Genomic DNA, 16,008 nt, shown 5'->3' on the forward strand with positions numbered 1-16,008 from the left:
GCAGAAACGCCACCACGACGAACTTTGATCAACAAACATGGAGACAAAAGAAGTTCAAGAACTCCTCCTCTCATCTTCACCCCCACCTCCACCTCCCAGTAACAACGTCCAGTCAGACTCTCTCTACTCAGGTCCTGCCAACAACCAGTGAATCTGTCTGGGTGATTAGAATAAGACTGATCTTCACTCATTAATGTTACTTTTCTGTTTCTCTCAGATAATAACAGCTCTTTATTTGCTGTGTTTGGATCCAGTGTGATTTCCTGTGAATATCTTAAGAAGTCAGCTCTGGTCTCTGGCTCTGGTTGTGGCAGTAAAACATCCACTTGAGACACAATCTGTAAAATCTCTGTCTCTGTCTCACTCAGAATGTCCTGTAGTCGACCTCTGACCTGGGACACAGCTGCTGTCACGTCCTCAAAGGTCCTCAGAGGACAGATCAAATACTACACAGTGTTTTATCAGTAGTATTTCATTAGGTTTAATAGTACACAGTGTTTTATCAGTAGTATTTCATTAGGTTTAAATACTACACAGGTTTTTTTTTATCAGTAGTATTTCATTAGGTTTAAATACTACACAGGAAAATGTACTTAACAAAAGAGAAATGAGCTGCAGGCTGTTTTCTGAGTTAATGTGCTGAATATTTTATTGTGATTAACTTGTGATCACTGTGATTTGTTTTTGGACGGAGGAGTTATGTTTTCAGGTTTTCCATACGTCCGTCACATTCTTGGAAAGTTGAGGTCTCAAGAAATCCCAGAGAGAAATTCTTCAAATTCACAAATTCCGTACAAACGTTCACATGGACTCAAGAATGAACTGATTAGGCTTTAGTGGTCAGGGGTCAAAGGTCACAGTGACCAGATACAAGTATGGGGAAAAATATATGTGACTGAAACGCCTGCAAGGTTTAATTAAATAATCTGATAGGTATTTGGAGCGGAGGCTGCTGATTGGCTCAGCTGAGCAGGTGAGGAGCCAATCGAGGGTCTTCTCTCAGCCTCTCGTCGAGAGCTTGATACTTTAGAGGAGCTTCTTCCTGGTGCCTGGAACAAAGACATTGAAACATTAAAGATGAAAAATCCTCTTCATTTGATTCTATGGTGAACACTGATGTTCTGTGTGTGTGTGTGTGTGTGTGTGTGTGTGTGTGTGTGTGTGTGTGTGTGTGTGTGTGTGTGTGTGTGTGTTCGTGTGTGTGTGTGTGTGTGTGTGTGTGTGTGTGTGCGTGTGTGTTCGTGGTGTGTGTGTGTGTGTGTGTGTGTGTGTGCGTGTGTGTGTGTGTGTGTACATTTTGAGTCGTCTCATGGCGACACGTATCTGTAGAGTTCTGTCGGAGCAGTAGGTCTGATATTCGTCCTCCTGTTGTTCCGTCATGTCGAGCTGGTTCTGGTGGTACCACTGTTGTTTCTTCTGCAGCTCCTGCGTCTCCTGAACAGTTTCAAAGGTTCAGATGAAGTGTCTCTAAATCCTCAGGTTCATCACAGACTCTTTAACGTGTCTGTGTTCTGCTTCAGGTTCACGGATCTCCTCAGAAAAGTACTGTTAAACTCCACAATATCTGCCTTCATATGTATTCTTATGTATTCATCATTTCTTTAACCACTGAGAAATAACCGCAAAGAATGTTTACATTTGTAGATTTCAAAATGAGTTAGTATTTACATTGAAATCTTTTTTGAGGGTTTTCTTTTTGTTCTGAGAAGAGGGCAGGCATTATGTTTTTGGGGTTGTCCATCTCCTTTTGGTGAACATGATATCTCAAGAACACCTTGAGGGAATTTCTATAAATGTAGTTGGAATAATGGATGAACTGATTCGGTTTTTGGAGGTCAAAGGTCACTGTGAACTTACAAAACCCTTGATTGCCTCTTGCACGTGTTATCTCAAGAACATCTCAAGAGAATCCTTGGAAATTTGAAACACATTTTCACATCTTCAACTACAAATTGACTGACTAGATAAGGGTGGTCAAAGGTCAAATGTCACCGCGACCTCATATGAGTGTGGGAAATATGTCAACTTAAAGTGCACTGGTTGGTGGAGGTAAATGACCACAGGACGTTACATGAAGTAAACTTAATGACACATCAACACCTGAAACCACCTGTGATCATCCTCTGAGTCCAGAGTCAATTCAGGAGAAAACCTGTGAATCTTCACGATACGACACATTTTTCTGTGTTTGAAAAAAACAGCTGGAACACAACACGACTCGTAAACCTGTGCTGTACATTTTGGTAGCGTTCCTGGATAAGGTTGGCGTCCTCCACCAGCTTCTGCTTGAACTCAGACAGACACTCCTGGTGGAGCTCCTTGGCGTCATCAGCGCTCAGAGGGTCTGTGATGTCGAGTCGCATGAGGAGCGGAGCCAGGATGTCCTTCTCATTCTCATGCAGCCAACTCTGCTCCTCCGCAGCCTGACGCTCCTGCAGCAGAAGAGAAGATCAGGTGAATGAAGAGAGGTTCACGTCTAAAAGAGGCTGGACAACATTAAACTCTGATTCCGTTTGACCTGAATGTTGTTGTTACCTCACTAAGGAGGTTGTGTTCTCACCACTGTTTGTCTATTTGTCTGCAGAGTTTCTGCTGCTTTCAACAGGTTGAAATCAAGAGTTTTTTAAAAGACCATAATGAATGAAAGTTACGATCATATGTCAAGTACCACGGACATGAAGGAATATCAGAGGCATAACTGAAGATAATGTGAAGTAACAGAGGAGAGAAAAACCCTGGAAACACCAGATCACCTCTCGAACACAGAGACAGTCCGAAGCTTTGTATCAGTTCATATTGGTCTTTGTAGTTTTATTAAAGCGTGTTAATATCTGTATCACTCATAAGAACTATAACACACAGAGACGTTACAGACTAAACATGACACCAAGAAATTTATCTTCAAAAACTAGAATCACGTCCCTGTGGTGAACATTTGTGCCAAGATTCTCTAGATTCTCTAGATTCTCTAGATTTCATCCTTGAGTCCAAGTGAACATTTGTACTGAATTTGAAGTAATTCCCTAAAAGAGTTTTTGAGATATCGTGTTTCCCTGAACGGGACGGACACACAAACTGAAAACATGTGTCCGGACACTGGGTCAAAAAACATGGGACATTTTGATGGGACTGATATTTGATGCAGATCGATAATAAAAATCTGATCAATCAGATTTAAATGTGGTTTCAAAGGAGGGTCTGATCTTTTCAGCTGTTACAGAAACAATTACCAATCTGAGATCCGGTCGGGACATCTGGTCGACTCTTAGGAGACTGTTGGGCCTTGGTCAAGGTTCTACATTGTTTCACTTGAATTACGAGATATTTCTAAATTCATTTTCTTTATCAGAATTATTCTGTGGGAAGGTAAATAGATACGACATAATAAATATAAAATAAGGTTAAATATAAGGCAGGTTATAAGTAGGTTAACTTTGAGGTTATCTCACCATTTCCTGTCTCTTGCTGCGGGCCCTGGCAGCTCCTGTTGTCGTCCAGGGAGAGAAGAAGAGCTGAATGTCTCCCTCCTCTTCCTCTCTGCACGACACGATGTCTCTCACCTGCTCACAGGAAAAGAGTTCACATGGTCAGCTGGCGTCAGAGTCGCACCGATCCCACAGTCACTGAGGAACATGTTTCTTCTGAACATGGAAACAAGACAACGTGAGAACGTCTTCACCTCTTTCAGAGATTCTTCAATTTGATGAACAACCATCTCTTCATCCTTCATTAGAGAAACCAGCATCTCGTACAGAATCAGGGTCTTAACAGGCGTATCGGAGAGGCCCACCTAAACCACACACACACACACACACACACACACACACACACACACACACACACACACACACACACACACAGTCAAATACACGCATGTTGTCATATGATCCCAGAAGCAGCAGACTGGGAACTACTTTGTGTGTGTGTGTGTGTGTGTGTGTGTGTGTGTGTGTGTGTGTGTGTGTGTGTGTGTGTGTGTGTGTGTGTGTGTGTGTGTGTGTGTGTGTGTGTGTGTGTGTGTGTGTGTGTGTGTGTCTGTGTGTGTCTGCACCATGAAGCTGGACACCATGTCCTGTGTGAAGTCCTCAGCCTTCTTCTGCTCCGTCGCCTCTCGTGGTTTGATGAAGCTCCTGTGCGATGGGATGAATGTGTCGGCGTCTAAATGATACGTCACCTCGATCCGTCTCTGGGCCAACAGGAAGACGCGCTCCGCCACGTCCTCATTGGCTGGTTTGGAACTGTTCCTGTGGAAACGCTCCACCACCTGTTGTTAGACGGACAACACACGTCAAGTCTGAAACTCTTTAAATGGCCTGAACCCAAAGTCCTGTTATACAAAATATCCATGTTCATTTGATTTGTTGACATTTCCACTTCCTGTTTACGCAGTTGTACCTGGAGCAGGCGTGTGGCCGGTTCAGAGTTCACGTGTTCTTCTGAGAACTGGACGTGTCGGCCGAAGTTGACCCGCCTGTAGTAGAGGGAGTCGGCGCGGCGCTCAAAGGTCTCCGTCATTTCCCCCGGGGACACCAGCCTCTGCACCAGATTGTCCACACGTATGCTGCTGAACTTCATCTCGTGCGCGCCATCTGTGGTCAGGGACTCGTACCTGTGAACTGAAAAACACATATTCCATCAGTCAGGAGACAGGAAGTTAAACCACAGAGGGAATTTTCCTCCTGTTTACGAAGTTCTTGCACATTTTCACGATAAAACTCGGCTTCTTCTTGACTGTTGGTGAAGGTTTATTGAACGTTCGTCAGATTTGTTTTACTGTTGTTCTGTGTTTTCTTCTTGAGAACTAACACATGAGCTGACGATGAAGGAGGGAAGACGAAATAACAATCGAGCTCAACAGAGAGTTGGATTATCAGCCATTGTATTTTAACCATCCAAGGTAGCCCCTCCCCACAAGCTACGAGATAGTGAAACGATGTTTGATTCTCCTGTGCCACAAGTCCGTATCATATCAAGTGGGTTTTATTGCGATGTCAATGACAATTACTGCACTACCCAGAATCCTTGGGTGCAATAGCGACTTCTCTGATTGGTGGAGCTCAGTGTTATTGTGCAGCAGAAATAAAATCTTATTCTGCATCAAACAATCGTCACTGATGAGTTGAGAAAACAGATCAGTGTGTGTGAGGCGACGTGAGGTTTGAACTTTTACACAAGAGGTCGAAACGTCGTCCACGTTTGAATCGTTCTGTGGTCGCGTTGTCGACCTTGTTGACCTCTCGCTCCTCCAGGTGGTCGGTTCTGTGTTGATACCACTCCTTCACCAGGAGGACCTCTGTGCCTTCAAACACACACACACACACACACACACACACACACACACACACACACACACACACACACACACACACACACACACACACAGAGGGTTACTAAGACGTCTTCAGATATAAAAGTTCTGAAGAGTTTTTACAGTTTTTTGAGTTGATCGCTCACAGTCCAGGTCTTTGTATGAAACCAGTCGTGTGATCAGACCGTTCGGCCTCAGGTACGGAGCAAACCTCTCCAGCTCTGCTTTCCTGTAGCGAGTCAGCTTGTGTCCTCCCGGCCAGCGAGTCTCCAGGTCTGAGGAAGAGACGACAGGAAGCAGCTTGAGGATGTTTCAGCATCATCTCGGAAATATTTCAGAGAGAGAGAGAGAGAGAGAGAGAGAGAGAGAGAGAGAGAGAGAGAGAGAGAGAGAGAGAGAGAGAGAGAGAGAGAGAGAGAGAGAGAGAGAGAGAGAGAGAGAGAGAGAGAGAGAGAGAGAGAGAGAGAGAGACACAGAGAGAGAGAGAGCTTCATGTGGGGTCGCTCTACCTTTTTTTGTGATGCTGACATCACTGACCCAGGATCTGGGCATCTCAAAAGCCTGCTCCTCCAGCTCCTCCAGCTCCTCCTTCAACGTTTTGTTTGTGTTAAAATTATGTTTCAGTTTCAGTGCATGAATACGCAATAACACACAGACACACATGAACACACACACCTGCACATCCTGGGTCATCTTATACAGGTTCTTATTTAAGGCCTCGTGAATCAGCTGCTTTTTGCTCGTTGCTCCGAACAAGAGCGGCTCCCACATGTTCACGTCCTCCAGGTCATACACCATATCCTGTACACACACAGAGAAACAGACATATACTTTTACTCTACGTCTGTTCAGTACTGTACTTTAGTTGTTGGCTAAGGAGGTGGACTGGTCGTCCAGTGATCAGAGGGTTGCTGGTCGAACTTCCACAGTTGAAGTGTCTTTGAGCAATACACTGAAGCCCTACCAGCTGACACTGCGACATGATGTTGTATGAGCGTGTGTTTCACTCTTGAACTCACACTGCAGCCGCTCCTGCAGTCCTGCATGTTGACGTAGTAGTTATGATTGTTCCACACGCTCTCGATGCCCAGGAAGCCGGCGGCGGCGGTGCCGTAGCTGATGCCGGTCAGGGGGTCGATGAAGAAGTTCTCCTGGACGCTGCGACTTCCTGACAGCACCAGAACCCAGCAGTGCAGCCGGAGGCCCCGGAGACGGTCGACAGGACGCTGCTCGCCCTGCTGCACCAGAGAAGAGGTTTATATCTGTGATCAACTTCATTTAACATTTAAATCAATGAATGACGATGGTCAGTTTATTACTGTTGGTGGAGGGTTACAACCACAGGGCGGTGATTCTAGTTGTAACTTAAGTGGCTTTAATTTGACCCTGACACCAATGAGACAACGATTTAACGATCATTTAAAGAAAAAAGATTTCCGCTGCTCTGTTTCAGTTATTTTCATCTTTACGTTTAGTGCTCGACACTTTGTGTTTGTGTTTGTGTCAAACGATCACGTCACCTCATCAGGTTTTAGATTTTCAAGCAACGCCGCTTCAGCGCTCGGTTTCTTCTTCTGCTCTTCTTGTGTCATAAAGTGACTCTTTAGCGACCTCTGAGGTTTCTCTTTGTATTTGTTCTCCTGTGACTCCTCTGAGATCACACTCTGCACATAGAAACACAAAGAAAACACACACACACACACAAAGAAAACACACACACACACACACACACACACACACACACACACACACACACACACACACACACACACACACACACACACACACACACACACACACACACACACACACACGCACACACACACACATCATTTCAATTAATATGTTCAATATTTACTTATCAGTGACTGTGACTCGAAACACAACAAGATGAACACAGGTTTCATCTCCATCAGAATTATGGAGAAGTGACTTCAAACACTATTAAAACAAATTAATTTATATATAAATCAGTTTGAAGTATTCCTTATACATTATACAACTAATATTATCTTATTTATATTATTAATTCTGGTTATAATACAATTAATGTGATTAAAATAATAATAATTATAATTTCCAGACAAAAATGACTGGATTAGTAGATTTTTTCCCGCTGAACAATGCATCATGTTTTTGAAGCTTATTTAATGATTTGTATGAAAAGTAACTATCATCTATAGCAGATAAACAAGTGTAGTGGAGTATTTTGTAGAATATTAAGTATAAAAGAGAGTCAAGTAAAGTACGAGTACCTCAAAACACAGATCTTTATTAAATGTACTTTTACTATGACCTGCAGGGGGCGTACCTGGACCGGAGTGTCCAGCAGGGGGCAGTCCTGCAGGCTCTGGTCGAGCAGACACATCTCCTTGTCTGCGTAGCCACTGACGCAGTAGGCGTCGTAGTTGACCCCGAGCAGGAGACTGCAGAGCAGAGTGGCGAATTCAAAACACGTGGCTCTCTGGGTCTTTAGCACTGAGGCCGGAGAGAACAGGTAGCTGGGCTGTGGCACACACACACACACACACACACACACACACACACACACACACACACACACACACACACACACACACACACACACACACACACACAACATGAACATGCTGGACCTGTCAGATGTTGAACTCCTCGTCAGATACTGAGACAGAAGAGGATGCAGTGATGAGCAGGTGTTTTTCTCACCAGGTCGATGGGTGAGTCCAGAGGCTCCAGAGACAGGAAGCTCGCCGCGAACTCTGCGCAGCCCTCCCAGGTGAAGAGCTCGGGTTGAACTGTGGCCGTGGCCCGAAGAGTCGTCGACACAAACTTCTGGATCAGACAACATAAACACCAGGGTCACACAGAGACGTTCTGCAGCACAGGGTTTTTTAAACGTGGAGGTTAAGAATAAAGCAGGTGTGGTTTTACCTGAACGCCACACTCGTTGGTGGGGAAGAGCAGCAGAGGTCTGCGGTCGGGATACATGTGTGAAAACTGACGCTGGAAGTTGTTGGCGAAGGTCAAGAGACGAATCTGAGCAGCTGAGTTGATTCTGTGAGACTCAGGACACGAGCTGTCCGCCATGTTCAAACTCAGACTGAAGAAGGAGGTGAAGAGTTACTATCCATCCATCCATCCATCCATCTATCTATCACTAAGTTGTGTTCCAGCTCTCGCCCCATGTGTCTACAGGGGGCGCTGCAGCTCAGTAAAGTGTTTGAAAACTGTGTGTGTGTGTGTGTGTGTGTGTGTGTGTGTGTGTGTGTGTGTGTGTGTGTGTGTGTGTGTGTGTGTGTGTGTGTGTGTGTCTGTGTGTGCGCGCTCACAGAAGCTGACGAGGAACTGACACCTGAGTGTTTCTGAATGTCTTCTCCAGCTCTCTGCCTTCGTCCTCCTCTGACTCCAGAACAGTTTCCATCTTTTACAAACATATAAAATGTGATTAGTTTATAAACTCACAGAACAACCTGTCAGGACGAAGTGAAGCAGAGACCTACAGAGAGTTTGTTTGTAAAATGATTCCAGGTTCAGTCCAGGTCGTAATTCACTCTTCAGGTGAAAGAACCGAACAAATGTGGTGTCAAAAAAATAATCACTGGATACCACTGAGTCCATTATTATAACTCGGGTGAAGCGGCTCCACGCTGCGTGTGTTGTGCAGCGCAGCCACCCGGAACTTGAGAGAACACATCATTAATCATAATGGAAAACTATATTGGACTAATGACACTGCCCTGAGGAGTCCCATTTCCACCATATACCTACCTTCCTGATGAAGCTGTCCCAATTCTTATTTGAAAAAACGTAACAAATACAAAGTCTCTGATCCAATTATATGTCCATCTACTGTTTTCTTCCTCTTCTCCGTTCCCTGTTTCCTTAATGACATATCAAAGAGGTGTCTTTGATTTTACAGCCATCTACGTCTATATAAATGCAGTAAAGTGACTTGAATGGGTTAAAGTATTAATGGTTTAAGGGATTGATGGATTAAAGGCAATGCCTTTGAACTTGCCTTGTAGAAGACACACCTTGACGTTGGTTGCCACCGGCCAATCACCAACCACTGGGATGAAGATGACCCACTTTTCTCACTGTTTTGCTGGCTTCTAAAAGGGCTTGTATTCCATACCATAAAGAAGCCCAATTACCATTTTTCCAAAAGATTTTGACTTTATCAGAAATCTGGAAGAGAAGGCAAAGAAGCAGACCAAGCTCTGCACTTTGAGATCTTTAAAATTTAGAAATCTCCAGAATCTCTACAAGGATGTGTTTAAAGACCTGCAAAAACATATTGGCTGTGTGAGGGAGGTTCTGGAAGCCGAGACAGAAAAGATTGACATCAAAAAAAAGATTGTGGCAAAACCTGTGCAACCATGGTCTCCCACACACGGCCGGATAAAAGCGTCAGCTAAATGAAATGTAATAAACACCCCCATCATCAAATGAACCTACTCCTACTCCCCAGGGGTCTGTCCTGGGACCACTTACATTCTCACTGAATTTGCCACCATCTGAGTTAAAGGGGAAGATTCTTTATTTACTTTTGTCGTCTCTTGTAATTTAATTACTCTCTATCACTGTGTTTACCTGAACATTCTTCCTGTGTATTTATTCATGTATATTAGTAATATAATATTCTGTGCATTGCTCATGACTGTAGTCGTTGTACATGTACAGAATTAGTTTTTTCACACAGGTCAGTCAAACAGGATATATAAAATAGACTTATTTATTTTTGTAGCAGTAGCTTGTCAGTCTGTGTGTGTGTGTGTGTGTGTGTGTGTGTGTGTGTGTGTGTGTGTGTGTGTGTGAGGGAGTGTTTAAGTTGAATCCAGTTTATTTTACCTGCTATTTACAAATCAATAAAACTACAGAGCAGAAACACATTTGAACTAATACAAGTATAAACAAGTGTTTGAGAAACTTTTACGTATCAAATATTCAGATTGAAAATAAAACCTTTTACTCACAGTTTCTCTGAAATCAGCTGTTTTTTGCTCCATTAAGTTAAAGCAACGTTTATTAGTCACAGCGTTGTGACGTCTCCATGGTAACAGCGAGACGTGGTGACGTGGAGTTGCCTTCACGTACCCTCGAACAGGGGCGGAAATTATGCTTCTAAGGTTTGTGACCAGAAGCTTTCAGAATCAGAATCAGAATCAGAATCAGAATTCTTTTTATTGCCAAGTATATTTACACATACAGGAAATTGCCTTGGTGTGGTAAAGCGTTTTTAAATATATATTTCAGGCATCAAAAAACATTTTTAATTACGAATAAATATTATATTGTATGTGAGTGCAGTTAAAATGTATAAAGTAGTGAGTTCTAAACCAGAGTTTACATGATATGACAGATATATTTCATTGTATAATATTCATATAAACATGTTACTGAGACAAATACAAGGTAATGATATACAGTATAAAGCAGTGAACTCTTTCAGACAAATTGGGAAATAATAAAGGTAATGATAATACAATTTTATTTTGTTCACAACTCATTTATGAATATACGTGAAATATGTGATTAATAACGAAAGTGTTGCTGGTTTGTTTCTCTCGTTTCTGAGACGCTTCACAGTTTGTTGTTCTGTTTCTTTCTTCTTTATTAATAAAGCACAAAGAAAAAAAAAAACTCGTCATCACTTGTTGTGCGCATGCGCTGCTGCTTCACTTCCTGTTGATGGAGAATCACCGACGAGTCAGTGAGCTGCAGGACGTTCATTCAGTCGGTACTTTGACTTCTTCACTAGTTTCATTCAACTTGAACTGACCTGCACCATGCGCGCTCCCGGCTGTGTGGCAGTGCTCGTGCTGCTGGTGCACGATGCGGCGGCTCGTGAGTTCACGGAGGGGGAGATGAGTGGAGTCAGGTGAAGAGACACGAATACTCCATCAAATACTACACAGGGGGGGTCAGCAGTACTTCATAGGTTTAAATACTACAAAGTTCGCAATGTGATTTCATGCTCCCTTGGAAAAGTATTCGTTAGTGTGTTTAAATACAACAACACAGTAGTTTATCTTGATTCACTCACGCTACCACATTGTTCAATCTGCTCAAACATGGGATTTCATTTCAAGCTTCAGTTTTGATGTGGATTTTATTCAAATCAGGCACCTGCAGGTTTTATAACTTCAAATGACTAAATATTAGTAAAGGTTGTGTCTGAAGTAATGTCGGTTATTAAACATGTCTGTGTGTATTATATACACATCATATACATACACACACTCGCACATGTGATAAAATCCTCAACGTTAATAAAGTAAAGACACAACCACACACACAGTTTGTGTCTGTGGTGATTTCCACTGAATGAAGCATCGTGTCAGTGTGTGAAGCTCTAACTCTCTGTGTGTTTCAGGCAACGCATCAAGTCCATGTTCTACCACGCCTACAACAGCTACCTCGACCACGCCTACCCCTACGACGAGCTCCGCCCACTCACCTGTGACGGTCAGGACACGTGGGGCAGGTACGGGTCACGTTGACTTTTTACTTTCTGATCATTTCGACATCTTGTTTTCGTTTGTCTGTTAAATTCAGTGTTTAGTGAAAATGATGAAATTCCCCCGCTGCGTCTTCTCTCCACAGCTTCTCTCTCACGCTGATCGATGCTCTCGACACTTTACTGGTGAGACCTGAAGAAGAAAAACGAATCGTAAACGTGTAACATGAAGAAAACTTTCTCTTTAAATGTAAACGTGTCTCTGAAGGTTTTGGGAAACCAGACGGAGTTTCAACGTGTGGCGTCGCTGCTGCAACACAACGTGGATTTTGACATCGATGTCAACGCCTCCGTGTTCGAAACCAACATCAGAGGTAAGGGGGGGGGGGGTTCTGATTCTGACAATAATATTTGTGCTCAAAAGTACAACTGTGTGTGTGTGTCTGTGTCTGTGTGTGCTCTGTGTGTGTGTGTGTAGTGGTGGGCGGTCTGTTGTCGGCTCACATGTTGGCAGGCAGGGCCGGGATGGAGCTGGAGCCTGGTTGGCCCTGTGCGGGGCCGCTGCTGAGGATGGCCGAGGACGCCGCCAAGAAACTGCTGCCTGGTATAAACACACACACACACACACACACACACACCACACACCCACACACACACACACACACACACACACACACACACACACACACACACACACACACACATAAAACCGATCGAGTGTTTGAATCTTTTCTATTTGACACTGAAATATTGTGAATTAAATCACTTTGGTTTTTGGACAATATGACGATGTCTCTGAATAGTTTTACAACTTGACCCTGTCATTAATCTGAAGGAGTTAAATAACTCCGACGTAACATTAGTAAACGGTCTTCAGCGTTCCAGACGGCCACCGGGATGCCGTACGGCACCGTGAACCTGCTGCGCGGCGTCAGTCCCACAGAGACGCCGGTCACCTGCACCGCCGGCGTCGGAACCTTCATCCTGGAGTTTGCGACGCTGAGTCGACTGACCGGTGACCCGACGTACGAGGACGTGGCCCGTCGAGCTCTGAGGGCGCTGTGGAAGACCCGGTCTGACATCGGACTGGTGAGGAGCCTGTCTGTCTGTTCACCTGTCTGTCTGTCTGTGTTCACCTGTCTGTCTGTTCACCTGTCTGTCTGTTCACCTGTCTGTCTGTTCACCTGTCTGTCTGTCTGTCTGTCTGTCTGTCTGTCTGTCTGTCTGTCTGTCTGTGTTCACTGTCTGTCTGTCTGTCTGTCTGTGTTCACCTGTCTGTCTGTCTGTCTGTCTGTCTGTCTGTCTGTCTGTTCACCTGTCTGTCTGTCTGTCTGTCTGTGTTCACCTGTCTGTCTGTCTGTCTGTCTGCTGTTCACCTGTCTGTCTGTCTGTGTTCACCTGTCTGTCTGTCTGTCTGTCTGTGTTCACCTGTCTGTCTGTGTGTGTTCACCTGTCTGTCTGTCTGTGTTCACCTGTCTGTCTGTCTGTCTGTGTTCACCTGTCTGTCTGTGTTCACCTGTCTGTCTGTTCACCTGTCTGTGTGTGTTCACCTGTCTGTCTGTCTGTGTTCACCTGTCTGTCTGTTCACCTGTCTGTCTGTGTTCACCTGTCTGTCTGTCTGTCTGTCTGTGTTCACCTGTCTGTCTGTGTTCACCTGTCTGTCTGTCTGTCTGTCTGTGTTCACCTGTCTGTCTGTGTTCACCTGTCTGTCTGTCTGTCTGTCTGTGTTCACCTGTCTGTCTGTTCACCTGTCTGTCTGTGTTCACCTGTCTGTCTGTGTTCACCTGTCTGTCTGTCTGTGTTCACCTGTCTGTCTGTGTTCACCTGTCTGTCTGTCTGTGTTCACCTGTCTGTCTGTTCACCTGTCTGTCTGTGTTCACCTGTCTGTCTGTGTTCACCTGTCTGTCTGTGTTCACCTGTCTGTCTGTCTGTCTGTTCACCTGTCTGTCTGTTCACCTGTCTGTCTGTTCACCTGTTCGTTCGTGTTCACCTGTCTGTCTGTTCACCTGTCTGTCTGTGTTCACCTGTCTGTCTGTTCACCTGTCTGTCTGTCTGTCTGTCTGTGTTCACCTGTCTGTCTGTTCACCTGTCTGTCTGTTCACCTGTCTGTCTGTTCACCTGTCTGTGTGCAGGTGGGGAACCACATCGACGTGGTGTCTCAGAAGTGGGTGGCTCAGGACGCTGGGATCGGAGCCGGAGTCGACTCTTACTTTGAGTATCTGGTGAAAGGCGCCATCATGCTGCAGGACGAGGAACTGCTAGAAATGTTCCTGGGTAAGCGGCACTATTTCTTCTCTCAGGTGCCTTTGAGCAAGGCAGCCTTGCCAACATCCAATGACAGATGAACTGATTGGTCTGTGAAATCTTACCAGAATACGACCGGGCCATTCAGAACTACACCCGGTTTGACGACTGGTACCTGTGGGTCCAGATGCATAAAGGAACCGTGTCCATGCCGGTGTTCCAGTCTCTGGAGGCTTTCTGGCCCGGCCTGCAGGTACAGGAACCACAGAACATTCCTAAAAGTCCTGAAGATGTCTTCATGTCAATATTCATAAATCGTCATGTGTTGTGTTTTTCAGTCGTTGTTGGGGAACCTGGACGACGCCGTCAGGACGTTTCAGAACTACTACTCTGTGTGGCGACAGTTCGGAGGTCTGCCCGAGTTCTACAGCATCCCTCAGGGTTACACTGTGGACAAGAGAGAGGGGTACCCACTGAGACCAGGTCAGCCCACGGACCAATCACAGGCTTCATCAGAGCCACTGCAGGCTCATTGGTGTCCTTCATGAACTCCACCAGTTGATTATAAACGACCTCATATGATCGTCCATCAGGATGCTTTTATTTTGAAAGTCACGTGCAGATTAATGAACCAGTTAACTAATGAATTCATTAGCCATTAATCTGACGAGCTTCTAATTATTGTTGCAGAGTTGATCGAGAGCGCCATGTACCTGTTCAGAGCCACAGGAGACCACACCTACCTCCAGCTGGGCCTCGACGCCCTCGAGTCCATCGAGAGAATCTCCAAGACGCCGTGTGGATACGCGAGTGTAAGTCTGACGACCACGACACCAACAAACGCTCCGCGGGGTTTGTCTGCCTCCGGTGCACAATGATGTCATAGAAAAGTACAAATTACAAATGGACATTTCTAAATCTGTGTTTTAAATCTGCCGTCCCTGATGCTTCTCTCCTTGCAGGTTAAAGATCTGCGAGATCATCAGCTGGACAACAGGATGGAGTCCTTCTTCCTCGCCGAGACCGTCAAGTACCTGTACCTGCTCTTTGACCCCGCCCACTTCCTGCACGGTGGGGGGGCGGAGGGGGATGGGTCTTGGGAGGAGGGCGGCGAGGGGGGCCAGTGCGTTTTAGGTGCGGGGGGGTTCATCTTCAACACGGAGGCTCACCCTCTCGACCCGGCGGCGCTCTACTGCTGCAGCCGCCACGCTCAGGACCGACGGGAGCTCCAAGACATCCTGCTTAACCTGTCGCAGCCAAACCGCCAATCAAAACCGCCCGCCAAAGAGACAGAAGGCCCGCCTCCTGGCCAATCAGAAAGCATCGCTCTGAAACCGGGCGAGAAGAAGACTCCTCCCCTGCTGTCGTGTCCCGTTCAGCCGTTCAGTGCTCGACTCTCCATCCTGGGACAAGTTTTCAGCGACACCTGATCCTCGCCGTCCTGGTTCACGTGCCGACGTCCGAGCCTGATTCCAAACTGAACTGATCATTGACTCTTTGACGCTGGCGTTGCAGCGACTGAAGCAGGTTTCCTTTCTCGCTGTCAAGGAAGTGAAGGCGTTCGGGATCAGTGAGACTCAGCCTGAATTACTCTGATGAATTTACTGTGTTTCTCTAATTTAAAACGAAGCTGAAATATATTTTTATTTATTAGAAACGTTGCAGCGATGGTGTGATTTCCTTCTTTCTTGTTTATCGTTTTCATTGTTCGACTGTGGATCAGGAAGTGGAGCGGGTTGTCCACCAATATAAAGGTTGCTGGTTTGATTCCAGCTCCCCCAGTCCACATCTGGAAAAGAAAAATAGAATGTGAAAATAAATAGACTGAAATAGGACAATCTGCAAGTTTCAGATATTTAAAGAACGCTTTGAGGGATTTGGTATGAACAAGAAGTCACTGACGTCACAAACCTTTTTGCCTTGTGAACATATGATGGTGAGATCGAGAGGATCCTATCAAACAGGTACAGGTGTTCACTCAGACGAACAGATGAACTGATCTGGTGGTCAAAGG

At 45.2% G+C, this 16,008-nt stretch overlaps 2 protein-coding genes across 4 annotated transcripts; one reads left to right on the forward strand and one right to left on the reverse strand.

Annotated features, from left to right (window-relative positions):
- Nucleotides 1–303: 303 nt before the first annotated feature.
- ccdc135 (coiled-coil domain containing 135) lies at nt 304–10,318 on the reverse strand. 3 transcript variants are annotated; one of them, XM_047340365.1, is made up of 18 exons: nt 10,267–10,318; nt 8,620–8,711; nt 8,222–8,390; nt 7,997–8,119; nt 7,620–7,814; nt 6,829–6,972; nt 6,328–6,546; nt 5,984–6,109; nt 5,818–5,896; nt 5,455–5,583; nt 5,171–5,299; nt 4,396–4,616; nt 4,052–4,264; nt 3,680–3,790; nt 3,450–3,560; nt 2,238–2,432; nt 1,295–1,434; nt 304–1,049 (listed from the first exon to the last, which is right to left on the reverse strand). In XM_047340365.1, exons 1-18 carry the CDS (start codon nt 10,297–10,299, stop codon nt 962–964), a joined length of 2,517 nt encoding a protein of 838 aa, XP_047196321.1. In that variant the 5' UTR covers nt 10,300–10,318; the 3' UTR covers nt 304–961. The 3 variants fall into 3 exon arrangements, with proteins under 3 accessions (XP_047196321.1, XP_047196320.1, XP_047196319.1); XM_047340364.1 differs by having other exon boundaries at nt 6,328–6,543; nt 7,997–8,122; XM_047340363.1 differs by having other exon boundaries at nt 7,997–8,122.
- A 649-nt stretch (nt 10,319–10,967) lies between these two features.
- On the forward strand, nt 10,968–15,655 carry edem2 (ER degradation enhancer, mannosidase alpha-like 2). The gene is made up of 11 exons (XM_035158029.2): nt 10,968–11,171; nt 11,667–11,777; nt 11,897–11,936; nt 12,019–12,124; nt 12,229–12,354; nt 12,628–12,839; nt 13,883–14,024; nt 14,123–14,247; nt 14,333–14,477; nt 14,685–14,806; nt 14,957–15,655. Exons 1-11 carry the CDS (start codon nt 11,080–11,082, stop codon nt 15,422–15,424), a joined length of 1,689 nt encoding a protein of 562 aa, XP_035013920.1. The 5' UTR covers nt 10,968–11,079; the 3' UTR covers nt 15,425–15,655.
- Nucleotides 15,656–16,008: the final 353 nt, after the last annotated feature.

The sequence above is a fragment of the Hippoglossus stenolepis genome, chromosome 6 (assembly GCF_022539355.2).
Source record: "Hippoglossus stenolepis isolate QCI-W04-F060 chromosome 6, HSTE1.2, whole genome shotgun sequence".
Taxonomy (NCBI): Eukaryota; Metazoa; Chordata; class Actinopteri; order Pleuronectiformes; family Pleuronectidae; genus Hippoglossus; species Hippoglossus stenolepis.